The sequence below is a fragment of the Marmota monax genome, unplaced genomic scaffold (assembly GCF_021218885.2).
Source record: "Marmota monax isolate L192 unplaced genomic scaffold, Marmota_monax_Labrador192_F-V1.1 WCK01_AAM20220418_F8-fsc00122, whole genome shotgun sequence".
NCBI lineage: Eukaryota > Metazoa > Chordata > Mammalia > Rodentia > Sciuridae > Marmota > Marmota monax.
Window position 1 is genome coordinate 6,594,252 of NW_026695223.1, and position 21,626 is coordinate 6,615,877.

General features: G+C 50.3%; 1 protein-coding gene across 2 annotated transcripts; it reads right to left on the minus strand.

Moving 5' to 3' along the window:
* Nucleotides 1–47: 47 nt before the first annotated feature.
* Trpv6 (transient receptor potential cation channel subfamily V member 6) lies at nucleotides 48–14,795 on the minus strand. Of its 2 annotated transcripts, XM_046434154.2 has the most exons (15): nucleotides 14,419–14,795; nucleotides 6,810–6,907; nucleotides 6,541–6,663; nucleotides 6,040–6,177; nucleotides 5,635–5,733; nucleotides 5,337–5,509; nucleotides 4,713–4,859; nucleotides 4,419–4,631; nucleotides 4,009–4,095; nucleotides 3,834–3,910; nucleotides 3,433–3,598; nucleotides 3,015–3,081; nucleotides 2,358–2,626; nucleotides 1,167–1,273; nucleotides 48–795 (listed from the first exon to the last, which is right to left on the minus strand). In XM_046434154.2, exons 1-15 carry the CDS (start codon nucleotides 14,544–14,546, stop codon nucleotides 504–506), a joined length of 2,184 nt encoding a protein of 727 aa, XP_046290110.1. In that variant the 5' UTR covers nucleotides 14,547–14,795; the 3' UTR covers nucleotides 48–503. The 2 variants fall into 2 exon arrangements, with proteins under 2 accessions (XP_046290110.1, XP_046290111.1); XM_046434155.2 differs by lacking the exon at nucleotides 14,419–14,795 and having other exon boundaries at nucleotides 6,040–6,172; nucleotides 6,810–6,826.
* Nucleotides 14,796–21,626: the final 6,831 nt, after the last annotated feature.

Genomic DNA, 21,626 nt, shown 5'->3' on the forward strand with positions numbered 1-21,626 from the left:
AGGAGGGGGCGGGCAGACACCGGGCAGACAGGCAGAAGCCCGTGGGACAGGGAGCAGGAAATGACTTTATTGGAAGGTGGTGAGACTCAGCCCAGCTTTTTTACTCCTAGAGAGGTGCCTGTCTCCCTCTCCCAGGCACCTTTCCATAAACCCAGCGCTTCCCCCTTCAACTGTCTGGAGCACCCTGGAAAGGGCTCTCTCCCTTCCTACTTATTACACAGGGGTGGAGACAGGTGCCTGAGAAGGCAAACCTGTCCTTAAAGTGCTCTGACGTGCAGTGGGACTTCCATGAGAGAAGGAGGAAGGCCTAAGACGAGGTGAGGACCGTAGCCTCAGCTTCTCTTTGCCCAGCTCAAGGCATCCTGGAGGCCTGGAGCAGTAATTCCCAACGTGCTTAGCGTTCACGGTCTGCCCCTTTCCCCCTGGGACCTGGGAGATGAGACCCCTAGGTTCTTGTTGGTTTTGCTTTGTTTTGTTTTCATGCTCGCAGTGAGGGTGAGTGCTCAGATCTGGTATTCCCAGCCCTCCCCGTCCTCCAGGCCCTGGTTGATCATCCCCCGCAGGTCCCTCCGCAGAGTCCCTTGTCGGAGCCTTTCCCAGTTGATGCTGCTACGGGAGGTGCTTCGAGACACTGAGGGTGTAGGAAAGGACAGGTGGGGGCCCAAGGGACGGCACCCCTCTGGTTTTCCCCCTGAGTCTTTGTCCAAGCCCTCAGAACAGAGGACTTCCTGCGGCTGGAAGGCCTGTGCGTAGCGACGGATTCGCTGCCGGTTGAGATCCTGCCTGTCTTCCACTCTGCAGAGTGCAGGAGGAGGACGTGAGGGGTAGCAGGGGCCGAAGAAGAGAGGCAAGACCAATGCCTCTCTCCTATCCACCTGCTTCCCAGCCCCACCACTATTGGCCTTTCCCCTCTGCAAACTGTCATGGGCATGGGACACCTGGCCCTCAGCAGCCAGGGCCCAGGAAATAGCAGACTCTGGTCCACCAGCTCTTAGGATGCTCCTGATGGGGCCACTTTCTCAGTAGTCATGGTCCAGTCAGTGGATATGGGGCCTAGGGGACACCCAGGCATCCATGGGGCCCTGGGGAGCCGGAGGTTATCTGAGCAAAGGGGTCCCCTGCAAAAGTGGTTGCTCAGGGGACTCCTACCCAACACCATGACTTACCGCAGGAACCAGCGGTCCCCCAGCCCGTACTCGCTCCCGCAGATCCCGGAGCGAGGCCACAGGCAGCGAGGCAATTTCCGCTCCAGCATCACCGTGGTGGCTACCACCTGCATGTGAGGACAAAGGGGAGAGTCAGAAAGGAGCCCAGGTACAGACCAGGCAATGTAGATTGAGAAGAATGGGGGAGGAAGGGCAGGCCCAGCAGAGACGAGTTTTACAACAGCCAGGAAACTCGGCAGCTCATGGCTTCCCAGAAGGGTGAGCCACATCCCTGATCTGGAATGGTGGTTTGAACTCTGTTGAGCCTCTTCTCAGGAAGAGTTTGATGGGACTTGAGCCCCACACGTTTTCACCCAACAACATGACATTCATGGCAAAGCCAGGCAGAGTGAAGCTGGGATGTGGAGATTCTCCTTAGAAGGAGAGATCTTTTCCAAGGAGGATGGGGAGACGAGGGAAGCAAACAGAAAGGAGTCTTCAGGGCCTCAGAATAACCTGACCCCACATAATGGCCATTTATAGACGTAAACACCTACTTACAAATCTAGTATCAGTACATTTTCAAGGAGAAAATATTTCCCAGAGCAAATCTCATTTAGTCAGCTTAGGTTTCACTGTTTTCATAGTTAAATGCCTTCTAGTGTTTGGAATTTCCGTTTTTATTTTGCTGAAATTATCTTTGTTGATCTCAATTCTTTTCTAAGTATATTTTTAAATGGGGATTTTATTCATCTAATTGTCTTATGCCCATCTTCATCATATGGCTGAAGATAGGTTCTGCTAGGATAGGAATTTTTTATGGCATTATTTTTAACACTTCCATTTTTTCTGGGTCAGATTTTGCAGACTTAAATATTGTCAAGAAAACTTAAAACTTCCATTCTCACTTAGAAGCAAAATTGACTGAATGTGGTTTTGGCCACTGTCAGCTTTGATTCCTGTTGAGTATTCTAGAAGAGATTTAAGGTTTTCAGTGTTGGGAAAACAATGAGGAATTCTTTCCGGAGAGTCCACTATTTCTCTATTGTATTGCTAATCCAATTCTTCTGCACACTTGGCATTGTTTTCCTTACTGTGCAATAATTATCCAACACACGTAGGGCCAGAATACCTGCTTCTACCTGAGCATAGGCATTTCTTGGGCAGGAAGAGGATGACTTACAAGAACCTACCCAGCCACTGGGAGCTCACCTGAGCCCTCCAGAGCTCATCCCTCTCGTGAGCCACTCGCCAGTGAGTGTCGCCCATCATGGCAATGAGGAGGTTGAGCATGAGCAGTGTGGCGATGATGGCAAAGGCAGCGTAGGTGATGCTGTACATGAAGGGCAGATCCACGTCATAGTTGGCAGGACCATCAATGATGGTGAGAAACAGCTCGAAGGTGCTGAACAGTGCCATGGGGTAATCATAGAAATGGCCCAGCTCGTCGGGATCCTCTGTCTGGAAGATGATATAGAAGGCTGCTCCACCCAAGGGGGTGAGAGTTACCATGGCAACTGTATCATGACCAGCCCACGGCCAGCTCATTGCTGCACATTGCCTTCCTATTGCCTTCCTCATCTCCAGGATCACCATCTCAGCCCACAACTCTCCTTTTTTCCAGGTTCTTTTGTTCCACATTTTCTACAAGATTCAGCCTCCTGATCCCAAGAGCCATTCTCCCGAGCACTCCCAATTTTCCCTTACCTCTGAGGGATATCGCATCCTCAGACATTGCACGGCCTCCTTTGACTTTTGCCTTCTCCCCCTCCTTCCTTCCCTCCCTCAAGTTTAGCCAGAGGCATTCTGTACCCTGTAGGTCCCCCCAACCCCTTCCTCCATGGCCCCCATTTTGGATAGGCAATTTACCTGAAGCAAAGCCCAGGATGACCACAGCCATCAGCCAGCAGAACCGCATGAGGTCACCAAAAATCATCTAAAAGGGGATGAGACAAAGAGAACATCACACATTCTCTCAGCAATTGCTCCATCCAGAGCTAGCAGGTCTAGCACCAGTTATTCTAACAGCTCCATGCCCCAAGATACAGGTCAGCACACCATAGCCTGCAGGTCAAATCTACCTGGCCTGTTGTGGCTTTTGAATGGTTTTAATATTGGATGGATGAATGGTTTCAACATTTTTAAAGGATTGTTTTTTAAAAGTAAAGAAGAATATGCAACAAATACCATACATAGTTTACAAAACCTGAAATATTGAGTATTTGGCCCTCTACAAAAGCTTGGTTTGGGGACCTCTCTCTAGGAAGCATGGGGGGAAAGCACTGACCTTCTGGATCATGATGGTGAAAGGGCCCAGCATCTGGAATCCTCGGGCAAAATACATGACATTGCACCAGCCCAGCACCAGGGCAAAGGACATGGGTACCACCTCCCCATCTGCATTGGTGAGCCGCATCACCATGGTCACCAACACCATGAACGCATAAGTGACGCTAGGAGGAGAGCAGTAAGGGAGGTGATGAGTAGAGGGCTGGGATTATACAAGCCACCAGGCAGCAAGGGTATAACTGGGACAGTCCCCACACATTCAGACTCAGCCTGTGCACACATAGGGACACACATCACTGGAGAAGGATCTCTGGAGTTAAGATTAGAAAGTCAGGAATCCAGGGAAGGAAACTGGAGACCTAAGAGGAAAGGGATGGGAGTGAGAGATCAGAGACTCACATGATGACATGGAATGGTCCGCCAAGGATGGTCTGTCCAAAGAAGCGAGTGACACCAAACCTGAAGATATCTGGTATCTGAAGAGAAGATGGGGAGACACAAAGGCACTTGAAGACCTGCATTAGGCTGGATCCCTGGGACAACAGCTTCACTGTGGATTCCATCCACACCTCACCTCTACCAGCAGGATGATCACAGCGCCAATGACGGTCACCAGTTCCCCCACCAACCGGAGGTCATCCTTGGGGGTCACATAGGCCTCCTGAGGGGAGAAAAAGATGCTCAGAGCATCCAGGGCTCTCATGCATCTGCTCTATCTTTCCTGGAGCCTACAGCCACAAGCCCAGACCTTTCTAACCCCTTAGGTCTGGTTAGTCTCAGGCTGCTCCAAGAGAGAGAGAGAGAGAGAGAGAGAGAGAGAGAGAGAGTGTGTGTTTCTATGTGTGTGTGTGCTTTGACTCTGAACCCATATATCAGACATGTGAGGGGAGAAATGTGGATCTGAGAACAGGGCAGTGGGACCAAACTGAGAAAGAGCAGAGAGCAGCGTCCTGCCCTGTTAGTCCTCTACTCCTGGGGGATCACCTGGAAGAGCTTCTGCTGGAGGAGGGTGTTGTCCCGGGGGTTGGTGCGGTTAGTGGTCCTGGGCTTCAGGGGGCGGTAGACACAGCACATGGTAAAGCAGATGATGTATAGTAGGTAGATGGCACCCAGCACGCAGAAGTAGGGCCGCCCATACCTCTTCCACTTGAGGCTCACCAGCTCCTTCACTGGAGTCTGGTCCAGGATATGGCGAGCCTGCAGCAGAAAGAGTAGAACAGGTGACTCTGAGACCCTGGCATATCCTGCCAGCCACCTCTGCTGGGGAGACCCCCATACCTCCCGCTTCTTGGTGGTGACAATAAGTTCTAGCAGGGATTGCTCATCCCCTGAAGAGTCGATCTCTGTGAGGTCGTAGAGGGTGGAGGTCAGGGGCCCGTATGTCCACTGGATGTGCTTCCTCTTCTGCATCAGGTGCTGGAACATCTGAGGGAAGGTGGAGAGCATCAGGAGCTGCAGGCAGAGGGGATGCCATAAAGGGTGGAGCAGAATCACATCCAGGAGGAGAGCAGCCCTGGAGAGGGCAGAGGCCCTTAATTTAAGAGGCAGCATCAGCCATGTTCACTCTGACGTCAAATTCATCTTCCTTCCCCATGACCCTCTCCAGAGCTCAGGAAGGAAGATGAGAGAAGGGAAGGGCTGCTGCTCTGGGTAGGATACATGGCCCTGGGCATTACAGACACCAAGCCTGGATCTAGATTAAATCCCCAATACTCAGGTCAGAGAAAGTGGGCAGGAAATGGAACAGGAACAAGAAAGATAAAAATCAGGAGGAAAACCCCAATCTGAGCTGAGAAAGGGACCCAGGCATCAGGAATGTGCATTAACATCTGTTTCCTCCCAGGGCAGCAAAGTAGGATGTGGGTCACTAGAGAGGCACCTTAGGGCTGGGGAGCCTCTCACCACAGTGTTGCCCTCTACTCCAGCCAGCTTGAAGGGGGTGAGGCCCTGGTGATTAGGCACAAGCTCCAGGGGCTGCAGGTGGTCCCCTCCATCATAGGACAGCAGCAGGTTGTACATCTGGCAGGCAAAGGTTTTGTTGGGCTGCAGGATGAGGATGTGCAGCACTGTGTTTCCTAGGGAGGACACGGGCTGGCATGTGGACACAGGTCTAAAGGCCTTGGTGGTCCCATTCCCCACCCCTGGTCCTCCCTCACACCCCCAGGCACATCCCAGCACCCCCTCCCATCTCAGCTCTTACCCAGAGAGTCCTGGGCCCGAATGTCAGCTCCGTGCTCAATGAGCAGCCGCACAATCTCCTCGCTGCCCACGCAGGCAGCAAAGGACAAAGGGTGCTCCCCTGGGGACATAGAGAGATCCATGGCAGGAGACCACAGGGTCACGAGCTAAGGGGGCAGTTTCTCCCAGGTGACTGCCTGCTTGCTCCTCCCACATCTCAGCTCAGGGCATGGGGCACTTGTCCAGCAGAACCAGAGGAAGGACACTGAAGAGGGTCCTGGGAATTGGCCTCTGGCCTTAAGTCCTGTAAGGGCTGCCCTTCTGCTTCCCCACAGATGGAGCTGAGGGCAAGGCCCTGCTTAGCCCAGCTCTTGGCCTCGACCTGGCTGTCCACCTGCCCTTCCTCCCAGCCTGGCCCTGCCCTCACCATAGTAGATGAGGTTGTGGGGACTGCGTTGGAAGGCGGTGCCTGTGGCTCTGGCAGAGACGCTGGCCCCGTGGGCAAGCAGGGCGCGCACCAGGTTCACGTTCTGGTTCATGACAGCGATGTGCAGGGCAGTCTGACCTGGCCCAGAGAGAGCCATCAGTCACAAAGTGTCCCCAGTACCCTGAAGAGACCTCACTAGTGAACCCATGGTCTCCTTCCTAAGGGCAGACTGGGATGGAGGACTGGAATCGCTTGGGTGTTCAAGGTTCCCAGGAGACCCAGCTGACCCCCATCTCTTCCTCTTGGCCTCTGGGTTTCAGAAGCCAGGTGTTCTAGGAATGTGAGGACGACAAGGAAGAAAGGAGAATTCCCGGGAAGGGAATAAAGAGAAGGGACACTCATCTGCTCCCTCTGGTTTCCCCAAATGATCCCTTACAGAGATAGCTGGAAATATCTCAGTGCACCCCATCTCTTACCCTGGATGGGCCCACGGGCCCTCACCTTCATACAGCTCAGATGTCATGGGCTCAAAGACCAGTTCTGGGGCAGCCTCCATCAGCACCATGGCGGCCTCCAGGTTGTCGTAGAGGGCTGCTATGTGCAGCGCTGTTTCCCCCATGGCTCCTGGCATTTGTAAAGAAAAGAGTCACCTGGATTCTATGGAGCAGAGGAGTGGGGACAGTACAGACTCAAGGTCCTGGGCTCTCCTGGGAAGTCCTGTGTCTGGGGCTGGCCCAGTAGATGGATGGGTGCTGGGCTCTGATCCTTACCTCTCTGGTGCACCTCACAGGCCTCATACTTGAGCAGCTTGCTCAGAACCTGGACATCATTTTCTTTGGCTGCTAGAAGGAGAGGAGACTCCCAGATCCTACCAAGGAATGGGAGAAGAGAAGTGGTGACAGTGAGCACGCTCAGTGGTGGATCAAGTGGTGAGGCTTTGTCCTTCAGAACCTGTATCTGATGGACCCCAAGGCCCTTGACCCAGGCAGGTGGGACCATGGCAGAGCAAAGGTCACCTAGTCTTTCTTCACCTGGCCAGTCAGTGGGAGAGTGTCATGACTGGCTTGCCATACCCTGAGTGCCGGACCAGAATGTACAGTGCGTGTTAGTGTTATCTTGCATATCAGGTGAGGGGGGAGGAGTTGTACTCAGTATGCATTCACCTCCTGACCTGTTTACCTCTGGAGTGGTCCTGGGTTAGCCTCCTGGTTGCCCTGAGATTGCCTTCAGGATAAGCCTTGTTTTGCATGGACTAGGGGTACAAGAAGTTCCTCCCTCATGTTCGTGGAGGAAGTCAACATGCAGAGGCTAACCAGTTTTTTCCTGTTGTGATGCTCTGCCTATTTGACCTTCTCAGAAATTCCTTTTATTCTAGCTTTTTCCTCCTCCTGAGGGTAGCATCTTTGGGGTTCAGTCCAAAAGTAGTGAGAGCTGCTTGTTTATAAAGGCCTGACACTCTCTCTCTCTCTCTCTCTCTCTCTCTCTCTCTCTCTCTCTCTCTCTCTCTCTCTCTCTCTCTCTCTCTCTCTTTCTTCTCACATGTTATTTTTATGCCCTTTCTTCTTAAAGAAATCATTAGCATCTTATGAGCACTGATAAGAAATATGAACTCTCAGGCCCACCCTTGGACCTGGAAAACCAGGGTCTGTAATTTAAGAAAATTCCAACTGATTCTTGTGCATATTAAAATTTTGAGGAGCATCACTCAAGTCAGTAGCTATTTGAGTATGCTCCGTGCATGCAAATTTCCAAAGGTGATCAATCCAGGCATGCTCAGGAAATCCACTTTCAAACAGCACACACTAGAGCTTAGCACTTGTGAAAATATAAACTATGGCCAACAATGATAGATGCAGAGAAGCTGGAAAATCTAATTAGTAGGGTTCATTCATTGAATGTCATGCAGGTTTGAATGTCCCCATTCTTTCCTTTTGTTCTTTTTGGGCTTTCCTGATTTTGGATCCATAGGATCTTTTTTAAAATTTTGTATTTTCTTGTCCTTAGTCTTTCCTTTTTTATTATCTGCTTTTCACTTGCTTTAGGGGAAAATTATCTTCTATGACTCTCCAGATTTCTCTAGTATTATTCTGACAATGAACTAAAAAACTCATAAAATCACAACTTTTTCCAAGTAAGACATATGGATTACCTTCTATTCAATTTTCTCTCTCAGCCTTGAGCCATTTGGTCTTTCTATAGGAGGGAATGAAATAATCCTATTTATTTATATGTGGCCAATTACATGATATACCAAAACAAACAAACAGAAAACATCAACAGGAGTTCATATCCTGAAGTGCCAGCAGTGTGATTACAAGAAACCTACTGTGAAACTGGGGTTGGGAGGGTAATCCAGAAGAGGAGAAATGACTCGGACATCTCCCCAACCATAGCTCCTTCCTCCCCTCCAGGCCACATGGGCAGCCACCAGGCTGGTCACTCCAACATCCAAGTTCCATCTCCATTCATTCCTTTCCTTTTTGCTCCTGCTAACTTTCATTAAGTCATGTCCTCATTCTCTAGCCCAAGATTAGCAAAATATTCTCCTAACTAGTGCCCCTGCACCCTACATACCCCTAACCCCTTCTTCCGGAGGCTGCCAAGACAACCTTTCTAAATGCCACCTGCAATCACAGCTTATCATATTCGGATGGGTCCCTCAGTGCCCAAGGAGAGGGAACACAGAGGTCTTTTACGGTCTTTGTACAACTATTTTTCCATTTGCTGCTCCTCCCACTCACTCCTTCCACCCTGCGTTTTGGTCTCACCACACACGTCTCAGCTCCACAGAGCACATGGATTTCCCTATGCCTGCGCCCACAGGGCTCCCTCCTCCTAGAATTGACTCCCGGGCCCTGAATTGTTCATTGTCTATTCTGCACTGCGCTGCTGGGGGAGAAGCTGAGAATGCAGTGGGCGCTCACCAGAGCTAGCTGTGCAATGGATGAATCCCTAGCAGGGCCAAAAAGGTGGCCTGATTTTACTGCCCCTCCTTATTTTCTCTAGAAGCCATCCCCTGAGCCAACCTTAAGCAAACATATATCTAAACGAAAAACAGTATGCTTGGCATGCAAAAACAGCTGCAGAAAAGCTTCCTACACCTCCTTCCCCATCACCACCACCCCTCTGGCCATTTGCCCAAATCCTCTTCTGTAGATATTCAGAACCTGCACTAGAATGGGGCACACTCACATATACACACCCTCCCTAGCATATTCTTTACTCTCTCCTTTGGCTTTACTTTTATTCCGGCATCTCATTCTTTGGGTTGTAATTAGCATCTGTCTATTCCTAGGCCCCAAGGAAAGGGCCCTATTCATCTCTGGAGCCTGCAGACGTCCCCCCTCAAGCCTCCAATCCCTATATCTTCCTTTTCTTGCTTCTGTAGATATTCTAGTGGGACTGGAGAGAACCTAGGTTTGCCAGATTTGTAAAGTAAAAATACAAGATGCTCAGTTAATTTTTAATTTTACATCCATAACTATTTTTTAAATATATATCCCATGCAATATTTGTGATACTCTAACACTAATAATTTACTCTTTGTTAATCTGAGATTTACCTTGAACTGGGTATCCTGGATTTTATCTGATAACCTAACCAGAGCACATTCTGGGTGAAGAAACAACTTATAATCCAACCCAGCAAAGTGTTTTGGAAAATCGCCTCTTCTGATTGCAAACTCCAGAATCCAACAAAAAGTTGGGTAGGCGTGTGAATGGGTTCCATGGTATCAGGGAGAGACATTACTTGTAATAATAAAATGGGGCCACCAGGGGACAGCAGAGAAAGCCCAAGTTCTGGTTGTTTGTAGTGTGGAGGCAGACCCCCAAATCTCTGAGGATCCTCAGGCTCCATAAGAAAAGTGCAAAGAGCATCAAAGATGCTTGTAGATTCTCCAATGGCAGCCCATCAGAGGAGTTTAGATCACTACTGAGGAACAGGGATGTGCTCCTGGCAGAGGGAAGGGATGTTACTAAACATCCCATACAGGATGGCACCCATCAGAGAGCTACCCTGCCCCAAATGTTAATCATGCCAAGGTGGAGAAACCCTGACTTCCAGTTACAAGTGTTCATGATCCATTTTTTTTTTAAAAAAGGATTCTTCACATGAAAGAGAATTAGAAATTTGCCATACATACAAAATGTTGTCTTAACAGATCATTAAATACTCAACTAAGGAAGAAACAAAAATGAAGCCATTTAAGCTCCCACTGGTTAAGTAGCAAAAAGAATTATAGAGCAAATCTGAAATTATCACACTAGGAAAGGTGTTTTCAGGTTCTAGAATTTTTTGTTTTACTGTTCAATTAATTATAAAATTGAAGTCTACACTCAATATTGATTGTAGAACCTATCTATGGGGTTCCTGGCACAAAACCGGGTCCTTTTTTTTTTTTTTCTGAGAAGACAAGTCAATGATTTTCCACTCAGGCCACCAAGTGAGGATCTTTGACTTCCCTCCTCTCTGCCCCTGGACCCCACACTCCTCTCTTGGTTCTCATGTACTTATATATCTGTGTGTTCCATGTACACAAGTCAAGTTTTGTTTTTAGTGCTGGGGAAAACAGCAGAATACAGACAGTCTTGAGGAAAAGCTCAAATCAGAAGATTAAGATTAGAAAGTCCCCAGAAATTGAGTCTAATCTGTTCATGTGACAGAGTCCCAGAGCTCTGATGTGATTTGTCCAACCAAGCCAGAGGCAGAGCTGGGATGAGTGCCCCATTAGCCACTTCGCCACCACTGTTCTTAATGCTAATAAGGGTTGGAAGAAGGCTCAGAGACCACAGAGGGGACCATGTGGAGACCCATCAATCCCATAGGTTTCTCCCCAAACACCCTCTCAGATGAATGTGCCTTCATGATGGAGATGGGAATGATACACAGTATGGTTGGACACACCATCTGGTAGATTCTGTCCTGTTCTGCTAGAAGGAAGTTCACAGCCTCTCTGATGCTTGCGATCTTGAGGAGTTGCCCTATATTGCTATGTATTTTTTTAATCACAATAATCCCACTTGTTAAACACACCATTCAGTTTCCAAAGCAATATATCTCTTTTGCTCATTATCACCCTTTAGCATGATTGGGTTAATTCTCCCATTTTTCAAAAAAGTAAACTGAGGCAGCATGGCCAATCATTGCCAGAAGATTACACAGGGTTAAAAGGCAGAAAGATTGGCCAAGAACATAGCCCCAGGCTCTTACCACTAAATTATGTGGTTCTTCAAGTTTTATGGCTCCTCCTGGTTTTTCTTGGGAGGTGGGGGGTATGCCTGGGGCGGTGACCACAGAGGAAGAAGAGAGCAGTCATGTGTGGGAAGCAATATTCACTGAGCACTTGTGGGTCCTCCCTCCAGCTGAGGCTCCTGGCAATGGGATGAGGAAGCCAAAATCTGCGGAAAGTGGCTCTTTAGAGACTTGGAGCCTGGCCATCTTTTTAACTACCACGATACCTTCATGTAAGTAGACGGGTGTACATGCAAGTCGATGATGTGTGTTTGCTGAGGCAGGAGTGAGTGGAGCACGGGGCGTGCCAGAGCTTAGTGTTCTCAGACACTTCAGTTCACCTGTATTCATCCATGTACCTACATAACTGTAGAAAACTACAGAGAACCTTCCAGTATACCTGCCTTTGCTCCTGGAGAGAAGGTGCCAGCATGGGCTGAAATCAGATATGGCAGCTTCCTCCTCTGTGCTCCCTTTGCACTGGTCTGTCCCCTTCTGATGACCTTCACCAAGCTCATCTTTAACCACATCCAGTCATCCCTCCAGTCTGGGAAGGGGATTGCACCAGGACTTCCACAGATATGGAAATGCACAGATGCTCAGGTCCTTTATATACAGTGGTGTGGTGTTTACATATAATTTACACACATCTCTAGATGGCTTGTGAGACCCAATTCAATGTGAACGCTGTGTAAATAGTTGTTACTGTATTGTTTAGGAAATAACAACACGACCATCATGTGCTTAACCACACAGTACATGTCAGCAACAACAGAACTTTTTAAAAATTATTTCCTCTCCAAGGTTTGGTTGAATTTGCTGAAGCAAGGGCTGGGAATATAACTTGGTGGGAGAACACTCATCTAGCATGAGCAAGGCCCTGGGTTCCATCCTAGCACCACAGACCAAAAAAGAAAAAGTGATTGAATCTGCAGGTGCAGAGGGCCTAGTGTATATGCATTTGGGTACATTTTTCCCCTCAGAACGTGAGCCCTTGAGAGTAGGAATGTGTCCTGTTCATTTTCCAAACCTAGTGAAGTGTCGTATGCTCAAATGTTGAATGCAATGATTATCAAGAAGTGAAAAAATTTGAGCCAGAGGGAGAGGTGATCTGGAAGAAATGGGAGAGAGTTGAGAACTCAACTTGGACCCCACAACGTGGATTTAAGTAGGAGGCTGTCTGATGAAGACCCAAGAAAGAGACCTTCTCACTGGACCATCCATGGAACCGCACCTGACCCCACCCTGAAGTTCCCCTCCAAGTCCCCCTCAGCACACATTCTGACTCACCTCTTCCTCCCTCATGGGCCCTGGGCCTGCCTCATTCCTACAGGGATGTGAGGCCCTACCTCCTCAGCCTGAATCTGAGATTACATGAGACAAGGTAGGAGCTGGAAGCTATTCACCTCCAGGTTCTCAATACATTGTTTTTTCCTATCTCTCCTCAGCTCAACCCTCACCTCTCCATACTGACCTTATTTGCATGGCCATCCCATGATTTTCCAATTACCAGTGTGTCTTCCTTTGTCTAGTTAACCACACAGACTAGGAAAGTCCCCTTCCAGAAAATTTCACTCCCTTTGGGAAGTGCCATCCAAAGAGGAGCCATTATTATGGACACCTGGTGTTTAGAGGTAGAGGGCAAGAAACAGAAATAGATGCAGAGGTCAGGGAATGGAGGAGAGTCCCCAGCTGATGGCAGAATGGGCCCACTAGTTGATCTTAGGAAGAACTAGAGGCAGACAAGACTGGAAAGAACCTATGCTCAGCCTGGACCGGGATGCTCCAGCCCAAATCCCTTACAATGTCCTCCCGTCATAGCAGTACACAGGGAAGCTCACCTACCCAGGCCTCTCGTGCTCTGTGCCTGGTGCTCCCAGCCCTAGGGTCCCAGGAGTGGGAAGAGGATGAGTAGAGCCAGTGACGACCTATTCTCTAACAACAATGCCATTCTGTTGCCCCAAGACGTCATCAGCCAGACATGTGTCCCAGCCCCCACTCTCCCAGGCCTGGGGGGAGAGAGGTGGGTGGCTGATGTGAGAGACAGGAAGTCACAACTCAAAGAAGGGCACATCCCAGCCCAGAATTCTTGAGCAAAGCAGAGGAAACCCCCAGGCAGCTTTCCAGCCAGCCAAGGCAGACCCCTGCTTTCAGAGACAGAGAAAAACCCCAAGACACAAAACCTTCAGATTTTCTTCTATGAAGAGACATGTTATCTGCCTCATTCGGGGCCCAGGGAAAACCCCAAAGTTCTGAACTTCCTTCTAGCTGTCATCAACTGGGTGGGAAAATCCATTAGAAACTTGGGAGGGGAGACACAGCAGGATGGCTCCAAGATCCTATGGGTTTCTCTTCTCTCCTGCTCCCAACTCCAGCTCTGAGCTGGCATTGGGGGGTGAAGCGTAGGAGTCAAGGGAGTTGAGAGAGGTCTTCAGGACTGGAGGCAACAGTGAGACTTGCTTAGGGCTCAAACTCTAGAGTCTCTCAAATCCCCCAACCTGAATGAGAATGTGGGGGAGCCTGGTCCTCTGCACATCTGGTATTTTGGCCAGGTACCCATGCCCGCCCCCACCCCCTCCGGTGCCTGGAAGATAGCACAGCCTTAGTCAAGGTCTGAGATCAATGCGGAGATGAAAACTATTTCACATTTTGTCCTATGTGTGATTACTAGTGATCACTAGTCCCCTTTCGGCTTTACTCATTCGGTCTTGCCCTCATTCCTACATGTATGCATGTGTGCTCTGTGTTTCCACCAGGGAGATTGTTTTGGGGGCACAGAGAAGAGAATATATGAAGCTTGACCTGACCCGCTAGCACCTTGGCGGTGAGGGACCTGTGCACAATGCCTACAAGGCCCAGGGAAGTCCCTTGTCCATTAGGGAGGCACTCACTAAAGGCTCTGGGATTGAAGGAGATTGTGAAGATAATGGACACCTGCGCCCCGTAGCCACTCCTCTGTGACCTGGCATCCAGACAGGGAGCCCCACAGGCCAAGACTCTAGAGACAAGGTGCGCCCAAGGAGCCGGTTCAGGCCGTGGAGCACCATCTGTGCAGCCAGGGAGCGGGGGCAAGTAAAGACAGGGGTGAAGGGGGCTGACGGGGGTACAAGCCTGGGGCTGGGAAGGGGAGTAGACAGTGAGACTTACCTCTTCTGCTGCAGCAGGTTTTGCTCATCTCGGCTTTGAGCCGAGGACTCCTGTCTGTGGAACCATCTGCAGAACTTGTTCCATAGGCACAGAATTAACCCCTTCTCCTTGGGCAGAGACAACCCCATGGAGTGCAGAAACTGCTCTTTGGGGGGCTGAGGCCAGACCCCGACTGGGCTCTGCCTTGGGGCCACATCAGCAACCCCAAGAGCCGGCCTGCCCTCTCCCTGTAGAGGTCCCGTCTCCTACTTCTCCTTCAAGGCCCTGGGAAGCTCCCTGTGGCCTCCTAGCTGTCTGCAGAGGGCTCGGAGTTTGTTACTCTTGGCAGAGCTGGGATTCTGCCGGGCTGGTCCGCCTGGAGCTCCTGCTGGGAGTGAGCTGGAGGGACACTCCCTCTCTCCTCCCAAATTACCTGAGATTTAAAGAGACAGGCCCGCAGTCCTGCCTACCTGGGGGCCTTGCGTCAGTTCCTCTCTTTCTCCACCCTGGGACTCTCTCCCTGCCCCCAGGCCAGTCACTGCAGGGGAGGCCTTCAAAGAGATTAGAGAGCTCTCCCCTGGACTTTGGGACACCCAGTGACCTGTCTTGGGAAGGCCTGGACAGGTCAGCCTCACCTGAGAGGAGGAGGAGGGCCAGATCCATTCCCAGGATCAAGGGGCTGCAGGAAGGAGCACCCTTCCTTATAGCGCCTTTTGTGTCAGTCCCCTTCCCCTCCTTCTCTGGGCCTCCTTGACTCCTTTTTCTGGAGATTTAGGTTTTCTTGACTTTTGTGGTTAAACCTCTTGCAGGGCCTAGGATAGGTATCAAAATAGCAAAGATTCTTGGTTCTTACCAACTTCAGGTTAACAAGCTGACGCTGTGAAGGGACAGATAGTATAGGATTTCCCAGTTTGGCACAGTCTCTGATGCACATTCGTCTTTGTTTTGTGTATTTTGGGGTGTGGGTTTTTGTTCTGTTTTGATTCCACCTTTAAAGATGTAAAATTCACCCATGGCTCATTAGCCAAGGCCCAAAACCTAACTGTGGGCAGATTGGGCTCTGAAGTGCTGGAGACCCCTCCCCAACACCACATACATTCAATGGATGTGGTACCAGATAAAATACAGTATGCTTGGCAAGCTGGAATTTCAGATAATCAGCAAAGAAAAAAATGTTAGTATAAAAATGCTCCAGATTTTATCCCGCAAGCTTCTGGTAGAAGCCACATTTATTCACCACTACGGGTGCTGGGTCCTTTAATTGAGTGTTCCCACAGACACTTACAACAAACCTGTGAGGCAGGTATTATTGTCCCCATTTTCCCACAGAGAAAACTGAAGCTCAAAGTGATGAAATAAGCCATCCAAGGTCACAGAGTGGCAGAGGCGAGGTCCAAATCCACCCCGATTCTGAAGCCCACCTCCCTTCTGCTCCATCCCACACTCCAGAGAAGTGAGAGACTCCCTGCCACACAGAGGGATGCTGCTGCAGAGACCCCCGCCACATTGATCCTGCCACAGAGAGCCTCAGCGGAAGCCAACAGGAGCTACTGGGAGCCACCAGGGAGACCCTCTGGTTTATCTTCACTGTCTGAGAGAAGTGGAGGCCCTGCTGCCAGCCAAGGGCCTGCCAGCCTGGGGCAGGTGTCTGGGTGTTTAAAGTCACAGGCATGGGGTCCCTCTCTAACTTTGTAATATTTTGTTTCTGTCTCAGATACAGAGAGTGGGAAGTTGCAACCATGGCAGTATGTGTGTATGTGAGATGCCTATAAGGTGTGCATGGTGTGCGTGCACATGTGTGTTGCCTCTGTATATGTGCGTGTGTGTGTGTGCATGTGTGGTGTGTGGTGTGTATGTGCTGTGTGTATATGATGTGTCTATGGTGTCTGGTGTATATGGAAAGTGTGTATAGAGTGTGTGGAGTACGTATATTGGGTATGGCCTGTCTGGTGTGAATATGATGAATGTCATGGTATATATGGTGGGGGTGGTGAGGAGGTGAGGTGCCTATGTGTTTGATATTCATGTGTGTTCTATGTACGACTGCATGGTACATGAGGTGCAACATGTGCTGTATGTTTCTGGTGTGCTTGTGTGTATGTGTTGAGTGTTTGATACATAGTGTGCATGCTGTGTGTAGTATTATGTGTATGTGTGTAATGACAGTGTGTGCTAAGTGTCTGCAGTGTCCGTGTGTGGCACATGTGGTATGGTGTGTGTGCATGTTATGTGGTGTGTATCATACATGTTGTATGGACTCTGTATGTGTGTGTATGAGAGCACATGTGTAGGGACAAGGGAGTACTTGGGTGCAGGCAGGGTGGGGTGTCTCTGTGGGTGGGGCATAGAAGAACCACCTTTAAATGGAAAGCGACTTGTGTTCCTGCTGTTGGACCTAAGGCCAGCCCATACAGCCCTGAGCAAACAGTGCAGTTCGATTAGCTGCCTCCCCACCCACCCAGGGTCAGTGGGTTCAGTCTGGGTGGGGGGAAAGTGCTAGAATCCAAACCTTGACCCCGGGACCTTTGGGCCCATTAAGCCAGTGTTTGCCTGTTGCCCACACCTCTATGCTTCTCAGCTCCAGCAAAAGACCCCAGCTTAGTCCCTGGTGGGGGTAGGGATGGAGCAATGAGGTGTGTCATGCTGGGGATCAGGGAGGACAGGAAGAGGAGTCGGTTTCCAGCTCTCCTTTCCTCCTGCAGCTCCACCCTCGAGTTGCCTTCTCACAGGTCGGCTGCAATGACCAATGACAGGAAACTGAAAATGGACTCACAGTGGGGTGGAGGCAGAGAAAGGGAGGTACGAGTTGCTGCGTATAGGCTCTGGTGGCACCATTCTCTCAGTCCTCGGGACCCACATCATGCACTCGGGTCAGTAATGGAGTGGGCCATGTGGCGGCAGCACTACCCGAGGGCCAATGACACCCCATTAACTCCCAGCCTCACGTGTGAAGGATGTAGTCCCAGGACTGAGGTTCCCAGGGGACAGAAAGCATCCTGAGAGTGGCATGGCTCTCTGCCCATTTCACTACTGTGCCAAGCCCACTGCGGGAGAAGAATCAGTTGTGCAACCCAGAGCTAAGGAGTGTCCACCAGTAGGAGGCCACGGACATTGGGATGGGGAGTTTGGAGGGTGGGAGGGAGCTTGGTGCTCCTAGCAGGGTTGTCCCAGGGGCTGACCTCAGCTTGTGAGTCTTGCCCTCACACCCCATTCACATCACTTGCCCAAACTTCAAATGGGAGAAAACTTTTGTGCTGGTAGTCGCCATCCCGCTCAGTGGTCCCCTCTGTAACAGCAGGTGCACAGACTAGGGGTGGCTGACATCTAGTCTGTGCCAACCTTATGGCAGTTTCCCATCATGCCTTGGGGAGAACTGGTGGGAGCAGGACCCATGGGGGAGGGAGGATCCACCTGGACAGATCTAAAGCAGGCCAAGATGCACAAGAGGAGCTTGTTCTAGCCGGTCCTGCCTGCCCCAAGCTGAGCTTCTGAGCCTCAAACTCTAAGCAACAGTGAAGTCCTCAGGAGTCAACTGAAAGGCCCCCGCGGGGCCAGAGGCCTTCAGCCATGTGTGTCAGTGCAGATGCAGGAGCAGCTGGGACACACCCCGATTCGGAGCCTAGGACACACATCCTGCCTTTCAGGCACAATCACTGGACGCTTCATTCTGGAACAAATAACCCTTCTTTCAGGCCTGGGCCTGTCGTACAGGCATCTCTTGATGCTTAGTAGTATCCTAGGTTCCATTTACCAGGTGACCACAGTTGTCTCTCCCTGTCCTCAGTTGCGACAACCAAAAGTTTCTGTAGATACTGCCTGAAGTCCCCCAGCTGGCAAGATCATCCTCCATTGGGAACCACTGATTTAGGGCCAAAAAGTAAATACGTATATAGCTTTGTTCTGGCTTTGGGTCTCATTTTGTTCATTCTATGTTCGATTAGCTGTCTCCCCACCCACCCAGGGTCAGTGGGTTCAGTCTGGGTGGGTTTTCACTATCTTATCTCTGTCACTCTGCAGAGGTGTCCCTGCTCCCTCAGTCTTAATCTCTGTGCTCATGTATATGTGTGTGTGTGCACACACATGCTTGGGTAGTGTGCATGTGGTATTTGGTATGTATATGTGATATGTGTGTATGGTATGTATGGTGCATGTGTGTGGTGTGCATTAAGGTATGGGGGTTATGTACATGAGCAGGGGTGAGGTATGTGTGTGGTATGTGGAGGAGTGTGATGTATCGTATGGTGTGTGCATGTGTGTGGCTTGTATAATATGTTTCGTGAGTGGTGTAGGTTATGTGTGCATTGTGGGTTCTATGTGTGTATGTGTGTGGTGTGTGCCTATGTGTGTATGTGTGTGGTGTCTGTGATGTATGAGTGGTATATACACAGTACGTGCAGTGTGTGGTGTTGGCTGTTGAATGTGGTGTATGTACGGTACATGCATGTGGATGTGTGTGTATGGTGTGTGCAGTGGATGGTGGTGGGTTGTGCATGTGTATGTGTATGTGTACCTGCAAGACCTTTCGAGGTCTCCAGGGAGCTCTGAATTTCTTGCATCCTCTCTCCCTTCTCCTCTCTCTGTGTTTCTATCTAGGCCTCTGTTTCCTTGGCCTCACTCCCTCATGGAGGGGGTCTCCTCATTCTGTGGTCAGGAGCAGGACTGGTCAGGCCAGCCACAGGGCCATGAGGACGGAGCCTATGCAGGGCAGTGAGGTCAAAACCAGTGCTCACTCATCATGGAGTTTGTTCCAGTCACTGGGTTCACAAGCCCTGGGTGCCAGCTCATAAAGCCTGTGGAGTAGCACAGACAGGTCAGCAGGGGAGTGCGCAGGCCACCAGCACCGCCCAGAGCTGGGGGCAATGGTGTATACCACTGCAATGTCTGACTAGCTCTGTCACTCCCCTGTTTATGTCTGTATGACCCAGTGTGCTGAAACCCTTCGAGGTCCTTTTCAACTCAAGCATCCTGTGATTCTGAAGAAACAGGAGTCACACATGGTTTCATGTGCACAGAATCATTTTGGCTTTCACAAGTCAGGAGGTCTCATTTGTTGCAGAACTGTCATACATTTTTTACCAAAGTGTGAATTCAGTCGCCATGCCCCCTTTTTATCCCAGAAGTAGATGTAGCTCCAATCTTCTGCCCTGAGCCCTCATTTCCTGCAGTCTCTCTCTCTAGACCCCACTGAGCCTCACACTATGGGGAACATTGTACAGCCAGCCTCAGACTCTGTGTATGCTTCCCTGGAGAGCTCTGGGGAGGGGCACTGGGGAGATGGTTGAGGGCTGAGTTAGTGGTGGAAATGAGGCATACTGGAGGCAGTGGCCATGACGAACAGCGTCATGCAGCTAGTGCACTTCTCAGATATGTATGATATTTGACCTAAATTGATGCATGGTGTTTCATGTGGAAATGCATCTATATGCTATAGTGATGTTTTCGAAGGATTGTGTGCATGTGTTTGTTATCTGGCTTCCTTCCTGTAGTCTTCAAAATCCTCAGGTATTGAGTCCTGATGGAATTTGCCCCTTCGTGGGCTGTACCCAAGGGGGCATCTAGGAACACATGTATGGGGCATTTCCATGCACCGGTGCCCAGTCTCACCCCTCTCCCTTCCCAGACACTCTGCTGGCAGATTGTCTGGTCCTACTTTGAGAGAGTTCATGTAGATGACAGCACCTCCCTCACCCTGATGGAAACTTTGAGCACCTTATTCATAATGCCCCATCCAGAAAATGTCAGAGGAGGGGTTCAGCTCTGGTCTGGGTGGAATGGGCCCTGGGCCTCCTGGGTTTGTGAGGAGAGGTTCTGAGATCTAGAGGAAGCCCATGAGGCCCCAGGACCCACCAGCTGTGCCCTGACCCACCTAACTAGAGTCTTGGCCTATGCCCAAGCAGGGCCCCCTAGAGATACGATTATGACTTGTGAAGGAGGGTGTCAAAGTCCACAACCTGCCTCTGGGTGAGTCCCAGTCCCATGGGCCTTGTTTTCCCTGGGCTGAATTTTTCTGCCTCCCTCTGTCTGTCTTCCTCATCAAGCCTCAGGGACCCCAGTCCCATCTACTCTCTTGCAGGCACCAAGGCCGACCAGGTGGACAGGCTGCAGAAGTGCACAGAGCCCACTAAGGAGCTTTACAAGTGCGCGGAATGTGCTGAGGGGTTTGGCTTTCTGGGAGAGGAAAACGGAGAGAGTAGAGCAATCGGTCGGATCAGAAAAGCTGCAATACAACATCAATTCACCCAGAAATTATTTGATTGACCTCGGCCACATCACTGATCTTTTGTTTTCTGATCTGAAAAACTAAAGTCTCCATGTCTCAACTTCTCTGCTCCTCTCTCCACTCCCTGCTCCCCCAGGCAGTTCTCCTGGGTTTCCAGCTGTGGAGAGGAAGGAGCTGGATGCAGCGTCATGTCAACAGGGCTCTCATTGTCCCAGGCTGGTTGGCTGTCTTTATGTGTGAAAGACACTGGCAGAGGCTCCACCATGCAGGGAGGAGAGGGAGAGGGTAGCAGGAAGAAACTGGGCACACAGCCTTTGATCACCGCTAGCTCTGGGTGGGGAAGAGTGAAGCTCCCCAACCATGGTGCTTCCCAGAGCTCTGGACAGCCACAAAAAGGGGAGGGAATAACATGTGTGGCCCCTGGAACAAGGCAGCAGTAGGCTGGCTCTCTGCTCCTGGGCAGTGACACCAGACTCCAGGCCCGACATCGCCAATTATTTTTATTCTGCAAGAATCTTGTGGCCTCTCAGCCAGGGGCATAGGGAGGGGGCTGTGGGGTCCTAGAGACTAGAATAAATAGCACTGGTTGGGCCCAGGAGACAGGACCCAATCATTATCCCTAATCTCATCATGTTTGGCAAACCCCTTTCCAAGGGCATTTAGTCTAGAACCCATGGCCCTTGCAGGCAGCCACATTTATCACTGATCTTTCCCCGATTTTTCCCCACCTGTGTTTTTTATTCTTTTTTTTCTCCCCACCCCAACACACTCAATGAAAGGGCAGAGGGCGATAAGAACTCTTTCAAATTCTATTTATTTAACGCAAGCACTCACCCAACACCCCACCACCGCCGTCATAAAAACCAAATAAGATGCCAGACTTGTCTAAGAGTAGTGGTGATTGTTTAATGTGTTCAGACACATGCAAACTGTGGGAGAGGACACACTAAGAGCAAGCACGAGTGCTCTTTCTGAAGGCCCAGGCAGAGCAACCGAGGGATAAGGAAAA

Bases quoted from the DNA above. Each gene is read 5' to 3' on its own strand.
- Trpv6 (XM_046434154.2), bottom strand. From the start codon at position 14,546: ATGGGGTTGTCTCTGCCCAAGGAGAAGGGGTTAATTCTGTGCCTATGG. The intron at 6,664-6,809 runs GTAAGGATCAGA...TACAAATGCCAG, and splicing joins CTGTGAGGTGCACCAGAGAG to GAGCCATGGGGGAAACAGCG. The intron at 5,734-6,039 runs GTGAGGGCAGGG...CTATGTCCCCAG, and splicing joins CCACAACCTCATCTACTATG to GGGAGCACCCTTTGTCCTTT.